Raw genomic sequence first — 22,118 nt, 5'->3', positions numbered from 1 at the left:
ACTCTTCTTAACAGATAAGAAAATTCAGTTCAGATCTTCGTTGGAACATTGGACAATAGAATAAAAAACTTGATCCATTTCTTGTTAGAGCTCGAGACTATTTCTAAAACACCTGTATTTCGATTCTCAATGCTGGCCACAGACCACCTATATCTAGATGGACCATGACAACGTTATTTGTTCCAACCAAATTGACATCGACTGGTGGTCTAAACATGAACTATCACTAATATGACATCCTTCCTAAAATCATTTGAATTATATCAACGGCGCGTTATTGAAAGTCATTTCGAAAACTTTGAAACAATTAACTCTATAATCAGAAAAAAACGATCAGAACATAAAACAGGTGTTTTATATTATAGGTTAAACCCAAGGACTCGATTGAGTATAGGACGGTTTACTTAACCAAAACTGTCAGACTGTCTTCTGACGTCACAAATTACACGATATAACCTCACTTCATAATGTAAACCAACAACATAATAATGAATAATTTGGTCTATTTTACGTCAATTTTACATTATAAGGTGAATAAAATGTGAGTAGCTTCTTATATTTGAAAAAAATTATAAGCACAAGATGGGAAACGGACCCAAAAAATTATATTTTTACATTTATGTTGTTATCGGTGCTGCCCCATTCAATCTGGTGATAAAAGCGTTTGCGTCGGCGCCAATGATGAAGCATCAGTTGATGTTGAGACCTCAAATATGGCCTCTATTCACCAATAGCTCTTGTATAAGTCCAATACTTATTTGGATGCACCTCAGCTCTGAGGTGTTTTACTAATTGTTTATTGGGAGCCCCCCATTTCACTAGTTGTGCCCTGTCTTTTCCTCTAGCTGCAGGTCTTTTTGCCTTTAGCAGTTCCCTCGTTTGGTGCCTTTTGCACTAGCGATTTGGACTGTTGTTCAGTTCCTTTTCACACCTTTGGTTGCTTCTTTGCTTCGAGGCTTTTTTGTGGCCTTCATCCTTCAGCCCCTTTGCGCTCCAATTTGAAACATTCATGCCTTGTAATTTATATTGACTCAAAAGATTGAAGAAATATTAACATGACTTAATATTACTATTAACCTTGTCAATATCTTGTCTAGATAGAGGGTTTCATAGAAAGGCTACATATTTGCTGTAATTTATGACGTCACAAAATTGGATTGTGTGAGGTTAATGAAAATAGACCGTTCGATTCTTTAGGAAAAGTTTTTTGGTGAAACGCGTACGAATTAAGTGGAACGTACCCCATATCAACGGAAACGGATCTATTATACGAAGCTCTGTGTCATGTGTCACCTGTCATTAACATTTCTGTGATATCTTGATGTCGAAAATCGGTTGTTTCAAATCGTACGTGAATTTGAGTTTAAAATTTTGTTAAGTAAAAGGAGATGTTAGAAGAAATAACACAAAGTACACTGCTTCAAGGTAATGTATTTATTATAGCAACAAATTTTTACATATGAACAAAATGACATGTAAAAAGGTCAATATTAATAAAAATACTAATAAAATGAAGTCATTATAGCGAGTTAAAATCATTTTTAATAAAAAAAACAATAATATAAAGTTTATTTGTAAATTAATCATAAATAAGATTGATTTTTAATCATCTAAATATGCCCTTTTATACGAGAGGTTCTAAAAGAGTGATGAAACTTTTTATAGACTTAAATCATTTATAAAACAATTAAGGCCGATTCATAAACTTGACTTTCAGTTTGTTTTTTTTTGTTGTTACAAAATTAAAAACATTGACGTTTGACGTCGCCATCTGCCGTATGTGACGATATAAATGAATTTTATCTTTTCCCGTTGGCCGTTCGTAGCAATATAAAAGAGCCAATCACATCCGATTGAGTTTGTCACATTTGTTCTCTCGTTATTTTCCACAATATCTTTCATAAATACCGGATTACCAACAAAACAACAGAAATATCATGAAAACCAAACTGCAGTACACACGTCAACATTTTTAGGTTAACGGTAGCAACGTCATGTTTATGAATAGGGTCAATAGACGTCAAACGTCACCCGCGAACATCAACGGCAAGTCTATGAATTGGCCTTTATTCTTCTGTTTGAAAGCTGTCACTCTTTTCAGGACACTCTTTATAATAAGTCTCGTTTAGAAAGTAGTGTAACTCATTAATGTTGAAAAAATGGGGTCAGAATCTGCGAAATTAATAATACAAATAGTTTAGTTGCTCTTTTTACATATTTATAAATATCTACTTTCCAAATAGACCATAGGAAGATTTGAGTTAGAGGTAATATTTAATACTGTCGAGATATACTGTATAAACTTATAATAAAATAAATAAATAAATAAGTGACTAGATTTCTTGGAATATTCTAAAAAATGATAAATGAGATTTATAATTAACTTAAATTATAAATTAATTGCTTATATTGAATAGAAAAATTTATTATTTTCTTGGGAACATTTTAAAACTGAAATTCTTAATAATAAAATGTCTAAATTTCGAAAAATTCGTTTAGTACTTATTAGTTTTGATCGACCTTGAGGTAATCAACAACTTTTTTGATCTAAATACTGCGAATTCTATTATTATATCAGTTTTATTGTTTTGAATCCTGCAAATTGAGAAAAAATCTTAATATTGGCGTGAAGTAGGTTTGTCCTTTTCAAATATTCCAAAGTTAACAATAAATTCGATTTGAAATGTACACCATAAAAAATACAGAAGAAACAATCAAATACAGCAATAATGTTGAAAATCTCATGTTTAAAAAATTCCAATGTATAATTATCCTTTTTCTATATAGTAACGATCTAATAAATGGTTTTGTTGACTAATTTTTTGTCTACATTTGAATTACTGTAAATCGTTCAGATTTTTTAGGAATTCCCTGTTTGCTCTGACTCGTTCTCGTAACCTTTCGATAGCATAAGCTTTCCTCAATGTTTGAATAGGAGCATTGATCGATAGGGAAGGAGCATCGTCCAAATCGTAGTATCTGGTCTGTCTCTGAGGATTTACCTCGATGTTGAAACGTTTGTTGCGAATTTTCTTGTTTAGTCTTTCCTAAAAATAAACAATATATGGTTAACTTAACTAATATACGCAAAACGAAATAGATTTCATACTAACTAACTAACTAACATAACACATCACTCAATAAGTCTTGTGACTGATACACAGATGGCGCTGCCATTGTTAAATCCATATGATGTTCCTGAAGTACCAACTTTCGAAAGACTATGTGTCAAAATTTTATGACATTTCGATAAGTTAGAAAAAAAGTGACAGCTATTCAAGTACAGCTACTTTTGTTATTTTCAAAACATTGGATGTAAAAGCTCAGCAATGACTTCAAAAATGTCTGTTCCATCAAAAAGAACCATTTGTTATTGGTTTACTGGATTTAAACGTGGCCGTACAGTCACCGATTATGATGAATGTTCTGGCCGTCTAATTGAGATGGTTACTCCAGAAAACATCAGTATTTGGCCACGTTTACACGTAATAAATCAATTTATTACGTGAATATTTAACAATGGATGAAACATGGATCCATCAATTAATCCGCAATCAAAACGATCATCATCTGAGTGGACTGCATCCGGTGAACCACGTCTGAAGCGTCCAAAGGCACAACAGTTATCTGGTAAGGTTATGTATGCGAAGGTTATGTTAAGGTTATGTATTATGTATGTTTATATGCAAAAATGTCAAAGAAAAATCCACTGTTTCAAACAAGATAATCCACAGATTCATAAATCGATGGCAACGATGGTTAAATTGAACGAATTACACTTCGAATTGCTTCTTCAACCACCCTATAGTCCAGATCTGGCCCCCAGTGACTACTGGTTATTCGCTGTTCTCAAAAAAATGCTCGCCGGTAAGAAATTCAGCTCAAATGAAGAAGCAATCGCTGAATCTGAAGCCTATTTTGAATCAAAAGACAATTCCTTCTGCAAGTACGGCATCGAAAACGTTGGAATGGTCGTGATGCTCTTGAAGGAGATTGATGAATAAAATCGATTTTTGACAAAAAAATGTGTTTTTCTTAGTTATTCACACGACTTATTAGAGTGATGTGTTATATAATTTTTTAATAAAGGTTTATCGAAAGATAACCTTAACCAGACTAAGGTACGGAAAAATTATCGGGTCTAGGGGCGCCAAAATTCTAAATCCTGCACTGAGTGTAAGCAAGATGTAACATTTTATGTTCAACTGACAACACAACAACATCATAAGATGAAGACCTTTTAGTTGAGTTTACTTTTCTTAAGTTAACTGTAAAATTGGGGAGATTTCAAATTATCGTCGATTAACATTTTGAAAACTTGTCTTGTCTAGTATGTGTCTAGTTGTTTTGATCTAAGAAACAAACACCAGAAGGTAAACCCTATTACACTAGAGTGGGGCCTGCCGTGTGAAGATGCCTGTGGATATTGATCTTGAATTTCTTTAGGTCGTGTTGGTAGCTGATTACACTGACTTGCACTTCTCCAAAGAAAAGAGTCCCGATAAATTGGCGTCTGGATGCGAACTCGGTGTTCATGAGGCACATCTGTTTGTAGAATAGGTTTTGCAATATTCCAAAGATGGACAAATCTAGGCCTTGTAGAGGATTAGAAGCCGTTGCGGAGTTTATAGCTTTTCGGTCCGGAACAAAATTTGTGTGACGCTCTCTAAGCTACTTCGGTTACGAGACTAAGGGAAATTTAATGGTGATACTTTATGTCCAGATAGGACCAAATCCTGAACCAACCTTCTTTATGAAAACAGTAGTTTTAGTGGATCTTTGCTACATTAAACTCAATCAGATTGCTCCAAAATGTTTTCGAGATCGTTATTGATGGTGGTGGTATGTTAGTTGCTGCCTAATGTTAGCAATTTATTAGGGCTGTTGATTTGAATGACGACACTAAGATGCTACAGCGAAGGTATGGATCGAGTTTGAAGTTGTGTCTCATAAACTAATAATATTGTTACTGTATAATTCCTGGAACATTGCTAGTATTATAAAAAGTAAGTGAGATTATGTGTAAGCAAGTACTTCGCCCCTTCGTTATTCAATCCGATTGTTAACTATACTTAGAAGCAACAGAAGAATACGAGGGGGTACCCAAAAGTAGCCGGAATAGCATTATCATGGGTGGAGCTTTTGTAGTACTGAATTCTACCACTAGTGCCTGCCTAGCGCAATTCGTTACTAGTTAAGTGCCGCGCGGGCCGTTAAACCGCCACGTTCTGTTCGTCACTAGTGATCGTTTTTGCTAGTGCAGTTTCACTGCTGCTTCGTTGTTTAATGATGGAAAATTTAAGTGCCGCTGTGAAATTTTGTTTTCTACTCGGTAAAAACTCTGCTGAAAATGTTTTAATGTTGAAAACTGCTTTCAAAGATGATGCTATGGGGAAAACTCAAGTGTATGAGTGGTTTTCTCGATTTAAAAATGGCGACATGTCGATTGATGACAAACCTCGCTCTGGACGTCCATCAACTGCCCGAATCGATGAAAATGTTGAAAGAATTCGAGAGCCTGTGCGCACAGACCGTCAACAGACAATTGATCAACTGTCTGAAATCAGTGGAATATCTTGGAGCTCGGTTCAGCAATTAGGTGACTGGTTCTTCCACCATGACAACGCACCTGCACACTCAGCCATCATTGTTAGCCAATTTTTGGTTAAAAATAACATGGATCCGCTGCCCCACGCATCTTACTCGCCTGACCTGGCTCCGTGCGACTTTTTCTTGTTTCCACGCATGAAAAGGGGCATGAAAGTACGGCGATTTGAAAACATTGAAGACATCAAGAAAAGAACGAGACTAGAGCTTGCAGCCATCTCTATCGAGTGGAAACACCGCTGGGACAAATGTATTACTTGTAATGGAGAGTATAAGGTTGTTATTGTGTACCCCCTCGTAAGTATTTTTTTATTTATTACGAGTATATTGCATTATTTTTCAAATCTAATGGAGATTGTGTAATTAATGCAGTGTAAAGTGTTAGAAATATTAGTGTGTGTGAAAAACAAACATGCTGTATATTGTTGTGCATGCTGTAAGGAATTATACACTTAAATAATTATCACTTTGTACTTACAGCTTTTTGATACATCACTTTTGTAAATACACAAACTAATATTTCCTGAACTTATCAAGAAAAATTCATGTGAACATGTGTGTGGAATGGACACTCACTATAATTTTATGGCTTTTTTTTTGGTTTTTTGTCTTAGACAACCGGAGCGTGACGTCACGGCAACCATAGTGTTATAGTTCACTTTCCAAACAAAGTTTTTGAGGTTAGGTAGTGTGAGTTCTTCAAAAGTGTAAGTTATTTAAAAAGTGTACTGTTGTCTAAGATTGTTATCTGGTCTTTTATCTGTTATTTTAAACTGATTTTCTATCAAAAAAGTCCTAAAATTATGACGAAAACCATATAAAAGGGTTGAAGAAGTGAAAAGAAAAATAATTATATAACAACTATTAAAAGACACAAAAATACTAAATAGAATTAACTTCAAAAAGACATTTGACAGTTAAACGATTATACCAAAGGAATAAAAAAATAGTTGTCAGCATTGCTTATATCTAATGCTACGAGAAGTGTTATATATAAACATGAATTTTTTCTAGTATTTTTCACCGTTAACAATATATAAATTATAAATGAAATATCAATAAATTTTTTCATTTTAGAACGTAACGCTGGTTGCCTACAGTTTAATTAATATTCGTGAAATAACCATAGATAAATTATAATAGATGATAGGGAAGTTAGAAATATCGTTGTATTAATGTGATAAGGTTTGTTCCAACCTGCTAATCTGGAACGGTTGTTGGAAGCGCTTTTCGATATTTTCTGCGCAATCTCCGTGTGTGCACGGTTCTGGTAACAGCACTTGATATTTGCTATCAACCCGGTTGGAATACATAATTTATATTGCGCAGAATCGACACCGTACCAAAGACGGTTTTTTGATGGGTTGGAACGAACCTATTGAGTAATTCAGTGTATTGTTGTTTGCCTACTCATTTGGATATTAAAATTTACTATTAAAAGAAATCGTTAATTTCAATTATATAAAGATATAAAGAATTTTCTTACTCTTTATCGAACAAATATCAGTTCACGTTTCATTTACCAATTAAAATCAATTTATTTTGTTTGGCTACATAAATATTTATCATTTTTGCGGACATTGAATGTAATCAAAATATTCCGAGTACGTGATCTATAATTTTTATAATAAGCACGTGCCATAAAGCAATTCACGATTTTTGTCTCTTAGTTACAAGGTGACACAAGCTTATATGATGCAAATAATTGATTAACCATAAAATATGTGAAGAAAAAATTATTATGGAATGAAATTTTATGGAAGAATCAAGAAAATTACGATTAAAGCGTTTAGATTTAAAAAGCAGTTGACTAGCAAAAGATTTTTATATTTTTGGCAAATAAAAAAAGACAGTTTGAATTCTTCCGGTGTTTTTGTTAGGTTAGGGGAAAAATACATTAAATGTAGGGATCTAACTCTAAGTTAGGATTTTTTTCCAATGTACAAACATTATTTACCTGATTTTCGAGCTCGTTGGATTCCATTTCAGTAAGCAAGTAAAATCTGGGATCGGTCACACCCGTCCACTCGTTACTGGGGCGGTATTTTGCTGTTAATTTGGGCAACAGATAACTTATTGTTTCTTGATCGGCGGCCATATTAATTGGTTCGATTTGTTCCCTATTGAAATAACCTGCATTCCCTGTCGTGTCTTCGCTATGGATGCTCACCACTAATGTGGCACAGACTAAGTAGAACGGAGCACGCATTTCGATTCGCTGAAATACAAAATAATGAAAATTAAAAAATGCAGAAGTCCAAGATATTTATAAACGTAATACAATCAAAACTGATTGTCTATTGTATGAAGAACGAGACCCCGACGAGAAACGCCAGTTTCGGCGATTAAGAATCACTTTTTACACTTATAGCCCAGTCAATTTAGTCCAAAAAAGATGAATTTTCACATGGACGTTAAGGATATCATTGATCAGTTTAACTTAGAAGCCCTTTTCAAATAGATAAAACTGTGTATTTCAGTCACCAAGTAATCAAAGAAACGATTCTACAAGAGATTAATTCCAAAAAAGCACCAGGATATGATCTCATAACTTGCAGAATTCTCCAGAAGCTAACAGGAAAAATAATGAAAGCAATTCAACGGATATTCATTTTTCCCAACAATGGAAAGTTGCTGAGACAATAATGCTCCCGAAGCATGTCAAAAATACAACAGAGCTGAGTTCGTATAGGCCCATAAGTCTTATACAAATATAATTCAAATTATTGGAAAAATCTTATATTAAAACAAATGGAACCTATACTATATCATCATCAATTCGAGTTTACTAAACAGCACTTCACAGTGAAACAACTTCATCGAGTAGTCAAGCAGGTAAGCGAGGACCTAGAAAACAAAAGAAGTCGCCTTTATAGATATCAGTCAAGCCTTTGACAAAGTTGACAACAACGTCTGTTAGATTTTTTCCAGTCAAGTTACGATGAAAAAAAAATCAATGCCCTTCAGTCACACTGAGTAACCTACCTAGGCGTACATCTAGACAAAATAATAACGTGGAAAACACGCAGATTCAATAAAAGAAAGCAACTGTGACTTAGACTTCAAGAGTTTTTCTAGGTAATTGGTAGAAAATCGCAGCTGTTGTTACAAAATAAAATTTTAGCATATAAAACCATTATAAAGCCCATTTGGACGTGCGGGAAACAGCTGTGGGGATCTGATTCTCAGTCAAATCTACAAATCATGATAAGGTTCTGATAATTTTAGTTAACGATTCATGGTACGCGCTCAACTCCTTCGTAGAAAGACACCTACACATCCCCACCATTAGAAGTAGAAGTAGAAGTAGAAGAAAACATCCCTTCGTTACGGTACCGACAATATTCATTTTCTCTCTCGTTCGAGACACTTTATCTATACTGCGCATGCTTGAGAATGCGCAGAACCGAGCTGGAACCCCTGAGGATAGAGAAATCGTTGCCATTCTGTCTTCCTTAGTCGGAACAGCTTCCAGTTATAGAAACTGTCCATATAGGAGTAGTACATATATGAGAGATATGTAGATAGGATTAAATTCCAGCATAAAACGTTTTTTGTAGCCAAAATTTCTAGTCATACTATTTACGTATTGTTTATGTAATAAACAGTTTGTAAATTCCATGTGGTTAAATGAAAAAGCTTCAAGGTGCGCAGAAAATAATTTTTCTTTTGGAATTTTGAAATAAATGATTATTTTATGATAGTTTTTCAAACCACGGTGGTGCTAGTAATTTAACAAGCTAGTAATCTGACTTCGAGTGACTACAGAACTAGTATTTACTTTTTTTAGTGTAGTAATCAATCTAGTGTTTTGTTTTTTTGAGGCATTAGCACCCTCCACAAGTTATTTAACTATCTTAGCTAAGATATTAGCTTCATGTTACCAGCAAAGCTAGTAACCAAGTATTAAGTACCAATATTGAGTTTACGTAATCAAACTACGAGAAGGAATGTCTGTGGAAATCTATAGTACTCAGTACTATAGAAAATATGTATTTTGTTGGCAATGGATATACAAATAGCTATCAATTACCAAATGAACTGGTTTCATATAAATAGCACCAGCATTTCAAGCTAAAAGAAGAGTACCACCTGGAACAACAGTTTTACTTTTTGTCGCTAGCTTTTTAAAAGATGATAAAAAAGCTGTTTTTTCTACCGTCCATAGTTTAGCGTAGAAGCCCAAGAATATCCAACCTCTTTTATATGCAGAAAATAGAGAACGAAAGCTAAGAATTGAAAAATAAAGCCAGAGATTGGGTGAATTGTAGCTGTGTAATAAAGAAGACCAAGGTCCTCCATAGACTGAAAAACCGAAGAATAATTTGTATACTACCATACGCTATACCCGGTTTTTAAACTGAGAGAACTGATTTGAATCTAGGTTGGTAATTCTGTAGATTCCTGATTGGTCAAATCAGCACTTTTGACGTATATTATGATTGACACTTGTATAAATTGTGAACGAATAGTGTCCATTTTGTTGCTCCTTGCGTTCTTGTTATTGTTTTATCAAAATACGAAAACAGTTCTTGTCAGGACTAATTTGAAAATGGACTCAGATAATATTCAATATCCAAAAAAGGAGCTCTGTAATTTTACATTTGATCAGAAACGACTCAGATCTTATCATTGTTTTAAAATAAATACAGATTTTTCATAAATGTCACCGATCTTGAATTTCTTCATAGATTTAATTTTACAATTCGTTGTTTTTCTTGGTGTTTTCAATGATATTCATTCGCTTTTTTACCGGGTGTTTATTAAGTTTTCATTATTCACGAGAATGGTTCCAGATGTACTTGACCCAACAAAGAAAACACAAAAATTTTGGAAAAAAATTGTTTCAAAAATGAAATTTTGTACCCACGTTATGAAATGGCACAAAAATTCGAATTTATTTCTATGAAACATTGGCAAGCACTCGATGGAAGCATCTTCAGGACGCTGTTTTTGTTCCATTGTAAGCAAACGGGGCATCCATCTTGTGCACAGCTTTCTCATGTTCAAATTTTCAGTTAATATGTGAAGTACCGCACTTTTTGAAATGCCTAATATCTCTGCTAGCTCGCGCACTTTCAGTCGACGATCATCCAGTACCGCTTTGTGGATTTTCTTCAATATTTCTGGAGTCGTCACCTCATTTGGTCGACCACTGCGATGCTGGTCATCGCAGGTCGTACGGCCACGTTTAAACTCTGCAACCCCGTTAATTTACAATTGATAATGAAGGAGCAGTCTCACCCAGAGTAGTACCTAGTTCGGGTTTTACATTGGTTGGTTTTTTTCAAGCAACTTCCGCGATCTCTAAGTCAGGTACTTCTGGAATCATCCTCGTAGTTCGCTCCCAATCTAGTTTAAACACATGGGATAGTTGTAATAAAAAATGCGGCAAGTCCACAATACATAGATAAATGGCTTGAAAATGTAGTATATTTTGATGAATATATGGATCCATAGATAATTCACAATTTCACGTAAAAAATTTAGTTTCTTGAGATATTATGTAAACTTAAATGTCTATTTTGTCCTTATTATTTTATCTTAAATAACTACTATTGTATTTAAATTGAATTTATCTCTTAAATTTGTCGTTTCAACATAAATTGAGGTATTGAATAGTAGAGAGACCTGTGAATGCAACGTTGATTTTCATCAAAAATAAACGCGAAGAAATTAACGTCTTAGAAATATTTTAGAGAAATTTACAAGCTTCCCAATTAAAGTTATATCAAAATGTGTATAATTTCGTTTTCAAATAATATTTAACTCGATTTTAAATAGAAATATACTTCCTACGAACCAATGTTTATAAAACGAGGTAACGAATGCTTCCAAAAACAAATTTAGCATGAATATAACAAAGCGGCAACACTGCTTAAAACTTGACATTTCTCTGTAATGTATTGTTAGGAACGGGAATCAAGTTTTACCAGTAAATAGGATTATTTTGCATTTTTTAGATTAAAATACCAATAAACACGAGGAAAGTATTGAAAATGAGTACTTAGCTATTCGTTGCTCTCTTATAGTAGTTATATTTCGGCCCTTTTCCATTTTAACTTATTATATGATTAATTATCAACGCTTTTGGCTAAGAAATGTAATTGTACCAGGACCAAGCAAAAATCTACACATATGCAGTTTTCATCGTAAAAATAAATGAATGAGGCTACGAACTGCTTGATAATTCACCCTATTATCCGGATTTAGTACTGAGTGACCATTTTTTATTTCAAAATTCAAAAAAATGAAAGATAATCGACTCCAACGATAGGATAATCTCACAAACAATACTTATTGACCTGCCCTCGTACTATGAATAATACAACAATGATTTTCAGTGTTGATAACCAAGAATTTACCGAAAAAACAAAGCTCAAGTAATAAAACGGCGACTAAACTTTATCTATAATAAAGACACTTATTTTTCTTTGTCAAATGTTTATTAAAAATTAAAAAGGTATAAAAATTTTTGTTTTGTAAAGTTTTTAATGCTTATACCAAATTTTGTTATTCAATTCCTAGTAAAAATAATTGAAAAATTCATGAAATCAACTTACATTTCTCACAAAAGTCGAATTTGAAGAAAAATACCAAAGCGGGTTAAACGGAAATTTTAAAAATAAACGCACAATCTTAAGAATTATTTGTCACCTAACACGCAACATATTGATACGTTCACACAGTCCCAACTGACGAAATTATGTATATTATTTTAAAATTTCACAACAATATGAAATTCTCACTACAGATAAAACATATTTATACAAAACCTTTACGGTTTTAACCATAAACCTAGTCGCGTTTTGTACACGGTGGTGTTACTTAAAAATTATTCAATCCCATTTGAATTTGAGTAACATTCAAAATATGTGCAGGAACGAATAATAAGTACCTTTATTAAGTACCTGCATATTACGTAAAATAACGCAGATGATTTTTTTGTAATTTTTCCACAGGGCGATAATCCTACCGTCTTATATTTGACAGAAAACTTTATAAAAAAAACAAACAATGACGTTTGGAACACAACGCCATATTGTATTGGAGAGGAACATGTGATGTAAGACCATAGACAAACTTTATATACTATTCGCCGGGTGAATTTTTGGAATCTACTCCAAATAATTTTCTTACCAAGCAACAAATCATTAAAATTGATAAAATTTATTTATGTGATAACTAATATCACCATTCGTTTGGAATCTTTAGAATTTAAACGTTAGAAACAAACGCGATGTATATGTATATTTAATAATACAATCTTTAATAGCTATCGAATGATGTCAAATTTAAGTGTCCTATTATATCTAGAAAGATTAATATCCAATATGTAAATGCAATTTATTTTGTTTTTGAATTGAAATTCATAAGTGAAGTAAAATGGCAGAAAAGAGTGTAAACAAAAAAGATTTTTGTTATTATTCCCTGTATATATTTGTTGTTAGTACAAAGTTATACCAATTGAAAGAACTTTTAATGTATATTATAGAGTCACCTTCTATAATCGTGCCGTAATATTTAATTTGAAATCTAATCCGTCGGTGTGAATTTCCATAATTTTATAGGTTATCATTAAAATGATTTTACAAGTCTACAAGTAAACTATTATAAGAAAAATGCAGATAAATTAAAAATATCGAATAAGGAAAATAAAAATTCCACAAGTTCGATAAAAATAGCTGGGTAATGATATAAATAAATTGATATATTTTTATAATTATCATTTATATACGGTGTCAAAGGATATTGTTCTTTAATGAGATACATCAGAGGGGTTCGTCGATTATATTCATTGGAAGCATTCAATTGAAAACGTGTTTATGATATTTCTAAAACTAGACGTGGCAATATCTCAGCATCCAACATTGTTATTAAACATATAAATAAAAAGAAGGTATTATGAATGTTTAATTAATGTTTCATAGTCTTAAATTATTTGAATAATGATATAGTAGAAGACAAAAATGTTGTACAACAAACAAAATTTAATCTCGATTATTGAAACCATGACATTTAGTTTTATTTTTAACATATTACAATGTCAAAACCATTAAAAGATGTAAAAATAAATGTTTAGTTTTGACCATTACTATTACATGGAGGGGGAGCGGTTATGACAAATTTTCTTATTGAAATAACGTCCCAAATACTACAAACTCAATTTAAATATATTTAAGTATTTTACAGCGAGATTTTCTTTTATTGTAGGTGACTAATACATTTTCATTATCATGTACTAATTATAACACTGCATATTTGTTTTGCTTAGGAGCTTTTCAGGAATATAAAAAGATTAATGTATCCGGAAACAGTAAAAATATCTGAACTTGCAACATTGCATTTCTAGTTATTCGCTCTAATGTCAGCAATTCCAATAAATCTTTGTGGTTATTGTAGAATAGATTAAAAATAGAAAAGATTTACTCTTTGATGCGTTAATGCCGAATAAAACTGAATAAATTATTTTAAAAATTTGCCAAAAAAAACTCAAGGTCGATCGTATGAAACCATAGATAAATTCTTAAAATAGAGGTTTCTTAAGATTATTCAATTCGGTTGAATTAACTAAACGTGGAAAAAAGTGAATATGAATCAGTGAGGTATAGAAATAATAAATTGGATATCTACTAAAAATGTTTAGTTAATACGAACACAATAATTTCCAAAGTTCAAAATCAAATGTTATGTGAGCATAGTTGAAATAACTTTTCTTATTAATATGGACTGAATAATTGCTTTATGCAAAGTTTCATACGTGCCATTGCGATGACTGAATAAACTTCTCATTGTTCAAGTTGCTTACTAAACCATCTCGCTCGTTAATTATTCTCCAATTGGGATAATAATATGAACGAAAATTCAATCGCAATTATGTGATAATTTATATCGGTGTCAATTTAGTATTAAAATAATTGATTGTATCCATATTTGACGCACATACTAGTCAGAATTGCCAGATATATGCAGAAGTTTAATTACATAGAAAAAGTTTTGCACGCCTAGTTAATAATATAATAATAATGTATTTTTCTACTCAAGACTGTTAATCCACTATAAGCTTCGATATAAATAAAAATGAACGAGTTTATAGGAGAAATCCAATAATCATTACAGTTTATTTTCATGTAAATAATATAAAATGCGCATGTTCTGTTTATACGATCGATGAAAACCTTTCGACCGCTCCCTAGCTCTATATTTTATCCAGAATAGACGAACTGAACACGTATTAAATGAAAGACCACACTTACTATTGGCCAAACTGTGTGTCATCAAAGTCAAAATTCATCCGTCTAAATTAGCGTGTCACTTTGTCAGCAATTGTTTGTTGTTGTTCTGGAAATGTTATATATGTTTCGCCTTTAATAACTGAACACCGTATTTAAATATTTTATAACATAAAAATGTCGACAATCCGTCGTTCAGCAATCTGGAATGTGTTTACCGAAACCCATAAATCCGATTTTATAGCCACTTGTAATTTGTGTTCTCAAGAATTCTCTTACAGATCAACAACTACTAATTTAATGAAACATCTACAAAGAAAACATCCCGGTGTTGATATAAACTCTCCTATGCAGGAGCAGAAAACAGAGTAAGTTTGTAATTCATCTAAATCCAGTTTAACCTATTGTAATAGTAAAAACTGACGTTTTAGAATTTTTGATAACTAATCTTACAATTGAAGCATACTCATTCCGGACGTATATTTTGGTGAAGTGCTTATTTATAGTGTTTAATAAATACGCAACTAGTTGTTTGCTTTTTTAATTAAACTAAAAAGTTTGCATTACTATTTGTATGTTTGTCATTTTATTTTACAGTTCTGTTTTCTTATTTTAGTACATTGCCAAAAGAAGTTGAAATTGTGATTGAAAGACAATTGGAAAATGCTTGTGAAGTTAAATCGTTTAAAGTAGAAGTTCAACCAGTTCCAGAAGATTGCAATTATATTGTGTTGGATGCAGCTAAACCAGTACCACAGCTATGGGATTATTTTACAAAAATATCACCTTCAGATTGTATTGCTTCTTGTATTGTATGCCATGAAGAGTTTTCTTATAAGACAACTACCTGGAATCTTAAGAATCATCTAGATAGGAATCATCCAGAATTACAAGCAGTAAGTGATGATACTAATTCTACTTTTATAGCATATGATTCTGATGAAGCTTGATCTAATAGCAATGAAAATGATTTAGTAACAAATTCTTGTAAAAATTCGTCCCCTTTGTGGGAATTTTTTAAAAAATTACCCATTTCTGATTCCATAGCAATGTGTAATTTTTGCAAAAAGAATATATCCTACAAATCAACCATAAGTAATCTCCAAAAACACAAATAGATAAAGGATATTTATAATTCTGTATTTCACAAAATACCATTATATGATTGTATTGCGTCTTGTAATTTGTGTAAAAATGAATTTTCATATAAATCTACCATGGGTAATCTCAAAAAACATTAATAGAAAACATTTTAAAAAATTATCAGAAAGTGATGATACAAGTAATGATTCTGAATGAAAGATGAAGTAAATTTTGATAATGGAATTACCCATCGATCTTTAGGTAAGAGGGAATCATGTGTGTGAGAATTTTTTACAAAAATTGAAGATTCTAATACTAAGGCTTCTTGTAATTTTTGCAAAATAAAATTTCAAAGAAGTAGTACTGGTTATCTCCTTAAACACTTAAACAGGAAGCATTGGAATAAGTCAGATGTCATTAATGATGAAAATAAATGTGAAACAGACCAAGATACGGAAGAAATTGTGGATAATTCTATTGGAAAACAATATAATGAAGTAGCTTATGCATCTATAAAAAATATCAAGGATTTCTTGTAAATCAGCGATTAACAAACTTCAAAAACATATAATCATGAAGAGTCCCAAAAAATTGTATTAAGTTGTAAACAGAATGAAAATTAGATCAGAAAATTATCAGACAATGATGAAAAACTTTCTAATTTAGATAAAAGTGGAAATAACATCTGGGAATTTTTTACTAAAATTCCTGCTTCCGATTATATGGCTTTTTGTAATATTTGTAAAAAGGAGTTTCATTATAAGACAATTACTGGTAAGCTTACAAAGCATATTTATAGGAAGCATAAAGAACTACTGGTAAGTGAAGGAACAAGAGAAAAATTAATTTCTATAAATATTGTGGAAGCAACAACTATAATTATTGGAAGTGTAGGAGAAGTCAAGTTGTTTTACAAGTATTTCTATTTGTTGTAGCTTTAGAAAAAAAGTTCACAATGATATACATATAACTCCCTTTTGAGGATAGCTGACTATATCCATTCTCTAAAAAAAACATGTACTTCTTTTATATAATTATCTAATAATGAACATTTTACCGAGTGTTTGATTTTTTCAATTTTGAAGATTACTTTTTAGGATGTGTCTGTTGAACAAGATCAAGTATATCAAGAATCAAATGAAGAACTTGATCAAAACAAAAATATAGATGGAAACAAGGAAGACAAAGAACAATACCAAAATCAAACAGAACAAGTTTTGTTAGACGAAACTAAGGTGTTTCAAAATATTGATAATAATACAAACGATCAGAATCAGCAAGTAGATAGTAATGACGATCTACACAACGATTTTTGGAATCTAGATCAATCCGATGACGACGATCCCGATTTTAGACCATCACCGACATTCGATGAAGAAGCTGACGTGAAAAATATATCTTCTAATAAAAAACGATCGCAGATTTGGAATGTGTTTACCGAAAAACCGAATTCTGATTCTGTAGCCATCTGCAATGTTTGTAATCAAGAATTTTGTTACAGAAGCACAACAAATAATCTTAAAAAACATTTTCAGAGGAAGCACCCAAATGTTACTTTTGATATCAAAATAGAACCAGTTAAAGAGGTAAAAAATCTATTTATTTGTAATTTTAAGATAATTCTTATAATTCACTTGCTCCTGTTAGGAAAATAATTCTTCTTTTGATTCAACTTTACGTACTGTCAAATCTGAAGGAGATGAGGACGACAGAGATTCTTCAGATGGAAATACGAAAAGGAAACGTTCACAAATCTGGAAATATTTTACGAGAAAAAAACCAGGAGAGTATATAGCGACTTGCAATATTTGCAAGAAAGAATTGGGTTTTAGATCAACTACATCGAATTTGAAAAAACATTTAGATAGAAAACATCCTAACGTTAAGATGAAAAATGAGGATGATGAAGAAAAAAAGGTAAGCAAACAATTATTCATATCTATTGGTGTGGTCCATTCAAACATATGGTGATATGGGGAGTTTAAGGTGTGAAATTGAAATAAACCCTCAGTTTACTTGGAATTTGAAATTTTTATTTTCCTTTATTGTCCTGAGATATTTGTCATACATTTCATTTTTTTTATATTGTTATGCTCCTCTACTTATTTTTTATTTCTTTCCATAGTTCCGTACCAAGTCTCTTTTAGTTCTTTTTTATTATTAATCATTATTAGTACATTCTCTTATGGTTACTGATAGTTTTCTGTTTCCCATTTATTATTTTTGTGTGTTTATTTTCTTTTATTAAGTGATCTGTAAATATATTAAAAAAGATAGAGCTTAGACCTCTAATGGCAAATTTGAAAGTTGTAATTCTCATTGTCATTTTTAGAATACTCCAGAGGTCCGTGTAAAAACGTGCTTGGTTTGTTTACAAAACGATCAAACGGAACCTAGAGAATTTTTACAAATCAATAATACAAATTCCGAAGAAGAAAAGAGTTACATGACAAAAATTCAAGAAATCATGAATCAATCTGTGGTAATAGATGAATCGCATGTAATTTGTTTACCGTGTGTCGATGATTTGGAAAAAGTGATTCAATTTAAAGAAAAAGTATCGAAAGCATTCGAATTTTGGAGTAAATTAGAGTTGGAACCTGAACCTGAAACTGATGATAATGATGCAGATAACGTTAACCATTCAGGTAAAATGTCTTATATTAATTTAAATCTATTGCACTTATATTTGAATTCTTGGTATTAGTTTTTCCTTCCACTCTCGTTTAAAATTTGTTTCAATATTTTAAAATTACTGTCGTCATTGAACTAATCCATTTTCTTCTTTTTGAAAAAGGTTCTCTTGGTTTTCTTCTGCATTAACTCAATTTCTCGTCGATTCTGTTTTTTTATATGCCATTTCGTTTTCTTCAATTTCTAGCACTTCCATATGTTTATCCTTTCTCACCTTCCTATGCCTGTTAATTTTTTTATTATTATCTGTTCTATCTATGTTATGAACTTTATCTTCAAATTCATTTTTTTCTCTAGTTTTTTGTTGATCATTACTGTATTTTCTCCCATATTATCTACTATCTTCTCCAGGTCTTCCTCAGTCTTTCCTTTTGTCCATTTTTTTGTCAGTTTATAGACTCAACTTAGCGTTAAATTATTTCTATTGAAGATCCTACGTTGTTTTCTTCTTTTAACTAATTTTTCTTTATAGTTTCTCATTGATCTTCCTTATATTTTTAAAATTATTTTTCAAATCGCCTTCTTTCTTATCCAGAACTTGCTCCTCTCTTATTATGGTTGTTGATCTAATTAGGTGTTTAACCCACTCGATTATTATTTAGTTCTTATTTTGAGTCTCTGGTTTAGTTGCGAGAAGTTATTTGAAATTTTTTAAATATTATACGATATTTTGTGTGCACAGATTATAGTGATTTGGAAGAAGGAGAAACTTTGGCGAAATTTACTTGTAGCAAATGTAACAAAGTGTTTCATTCTCCATCGGTCATGTTGAAACATAACTGCAGCCAACAATCTAAAAGAGAAAAATCGTCTATGAAGAAGGAAACTTCTCAGGAGACTTTTTACTGCGAATTCTGCGGAAAAGCCTTTAACATTCGATGGAAATTGAATAAACATTTAAAAATGTAAGTACAATAAGTTTATAATCAGTTTAAATAATTTTTCTTCGGTTATTTTACATATTTATATACATAGTTATGTATTTTTTATTTATTTTTAGATGCCAATCTAATTCTAGTAAGCAATTCGGTTGTAATTTGTGTAATAGGATATTTAAAAAGGCGTACCATCTTCGAGAACACATGGCGTCCCATACGGGCGAACGAAACTACAGTTGCAATTTGTGCGGAAAAACTTTCCAAAGGTCGTCGTCGAAACACAAACATATGCGCAGTCATAACGCTAAACCGGGCGAAAAGTCGAAAAAAACACCTTTCCTATGTACTATATGTGGTAAAAGTTTCCCTTACAGTAATGGGGCTTCGAGGCACATGAGGGTACATCTAGGTGAAAGAAGACATCAGTGTCACATATGTATGAAGAAATTCAGTCAGACTACTCATCTAAAGGTATTTACTTCTTTGATATAAATTAAAAAAATATTATCGTACACTAATTTTTATCTGTTTATGACATTTTTTTAAGAGAAACAATGATCTTTCTTTTGTATTTCATTCTTGAAAACAAAAAGCATCAATTTTCCTACTTGTATTAATCGTTCAGAATGTTATAGTGTAACGAGCGGTTACATTGGTTGCTACTCTCAGTAAAAGGAAAGTTTATTAGGGCTAAAACCTCAACCAACATCCAGAAAGTATTAAATTATGCTGAATTATACTGTATAAATTCAATATTTGGAAAAAGGAAAACAAGATATAACAAAGAATTTTTCGAGTGGAATATTTTGTGGAAAAGTAAAATGAAAACTTACATTAATATAAATAATTCTACTTTCTCAGCTGTCGGAAGCAGGTTCTGGTTGTACCTATTTCTCCCACTGTGTTTATCTGGTTGTACCTTATTCCCCAATACCTCTAAGTTGTTCACCTTTTTGTCCCTACTTCTTTTATTTGTACTTTCTTGGCTTCCCTTTTCGTTTTTATGGTGTTTCCCATCATCGATTATGTCACCATGCCAATTCAGCGATTTTTTTATTTATTTTTCTATTTTTTGATTCTGTTTCTGTTTATTTTCACTTCTAGATCATTATTTTTTTATCCCAATACTGTTTTATTTAATATGTAGTTCAATTTTTTTTTGCTATTTCTGCATCTATTTTCTTTCAGTATACTTTCTAAATATTGATATGTCACAGTCCTTATATTTTATTTCTTCACAATATCAGCCCTTTTTATCTTCGTTTGTTACTATGGTTTTATTTATATTAATTTGTATTAACTTTTAGATTTTATTTATACCACATCATCAAAATATAAATCAAGCTACTCATTTTTACAGATTCCATATTCTAATCGATTATTTATATATTTTGTGTACAATTCTTATACTCAACTGTATTTCTATCGTTCTTATCGCAATTCAATTAGTGAATTTTTTTTTTAAATTTCAGGTCCATCTTCGTACACATTCAGGTGAAAGGCCATATGGATGTATAATTTGCGGACGAACATTTTCCTTAAACGCCAGTCTTCGAAAACATATGCGACTTCATGTTGGTTCCGGTGATTTTGTGAAATTAGTAAAAAATCTCGACACCAGTTTTCCGTCTACGGATATGGTAACGGAAGATGGATTACAAATTCTAACAGCTGTGGCTCACGCACCTCAAGAAATCGATATAGATGGAAACCAGTGTATCGGTTAACGATTTTAATATAATAATTTAATTAATTTGCAATTTATAATGTTTATTTGAAACTTAGTTTGTTTATATAGTGTAATAAAGTTGCTTTATTTCTTAATATGTCTTTTAATCAAAAACTCCTTTCAAAGGGACGATTTACTTCTATATTAAAAATTTGTTTATGTTTGAAATGAAATATTCAGAACTGACCAATGAACCCATTGGTAATTCAACATTTTTAGATATTCAAATATATGAACAAAAACTGATAGAGACACCTGGCATACATAGATAGGCCTTCTGCTTGTCTTATCAATCAACTGCTCTTGACTCTCGACTGGACTCAGATCTCATCTCCACATTATGGGCACCACTGATGATCCAAGGTGCCGCTGGAGCATAGAAGAGGATGAAACTGCAGACCTCGTCATCTGTAAGAGCCCAGAAATCAAACGAGCGCAGTTTAAACACTTGGGCAAGCTTCACCGCTTGGCTAATGATAAATAGCAAAGCGCCATATCGGCTTCTCAAAGGAGATCGGTTTGGTAATGTAATGTGGGGTATAAGGAGCCTATTAAATGGCTTATGTGCTTAACGGCTCACTATTCTATTTTGAACTATGAAGTTATTTTACGCAACTTTTTGAGGTACTATAAAATTATGATTATAGTATCACCCTATATACTAAATATACAAACTTATCTATATAAATTATGTTAATATAATAGTTCATTAGTTGTTTATAAAATAAATTAATGCTCGATTTTAAATACGACCCGAAGTTTTCAAAGATCGCAGAAAACGTTCACTTGACAGATGTTCAATTAGCATAAAAAGTAGACATTTTGCGCATGAAGCGATGTATCGATCTCTAATAACAGTGTCCACCACAGTTATCACTGGTATTTTCGATTTGC

At 31.8% G+C, this 22,118-nt stretch overlaps 2 protein-coding genes across 3 annotated transcripts in view; one reads left to right on the top strand and one right to left on the bottom strand.

Annotated features, from left to right (window-relative positions):
- LOC130901190 (uncharacterized) overlaps positions 1-22,118 on the bottom strand; it is a 118,642-nt gene that overhangs the window by 6,491 nt on the left and 90,033 nt on the right. The window contains exons 2-3 of one of the 2 annotated variants that reach the window (XM_057812363.1): positions 7,565-7,825; positions 1,412-3,047 (exon numbers count right to left, since the gene is read on the bottom strand). In XM_057812363.1, the coding sequence (XP_057668346.1) occupies positions 2,838-3,047; positions 7,565-7,816 (462 nt within the window). In that variant the 5' untranslated portion in view covers positions 7,817-7,825 and the 3' untranslated portion in view covers positions 1,412-2,837. Of the gene's footprint in view, positions 1-1,411; positions 3,048-7,564; positions 7,826-22,118 lie in introns of those variants that run through there. The other variant, XM_057812364.1, reaches the window with a different exon arrangement.
- LOC130901189 (zinc finger protein 23-like) lies at positions 14,893-21,336 on the top strand. Its single transcript, XM_057812362.1, has 8 exons — positions 14,893-15,208; positions 15,457-15,736; positions 17,021-17,509; positions 17,571-17,840; positions 18,256-18,571; positions 19,300-19,522; positions 19,618-19,966; positions 20,968-21,336. The coding sequence occupies exons 1-8, from the start codon at positions 15,018-15,020 to the stop codon at positions 21,220-21,222; spliced, it is 2,373 nt and encodes a 790-aa protein (XP_057668345.1). The 5' UTR covers positions 14,893-15,017; the 3' UTR covers positions 21,223-21,336.

This window comes from Diorhabda carinulata, chromosome X (assembly GCF_026250575.1).
Source record: "Diorhabda carinulata isolate Delta chromosome X, icDioCari1.1, whole genome shotgun sequence".
NCBI classification, from domain to species: Eukaryota; Metazoa; Arthropoda; class Insecta; order Coleoptera; family Chrysomelidae; genus Diorhabda; species Diorhabda carinulata.
Note: the sequence above shows the minus strand (reverse complement) of the source record. Positions and strands in the feature narration are given on the sequence as shown.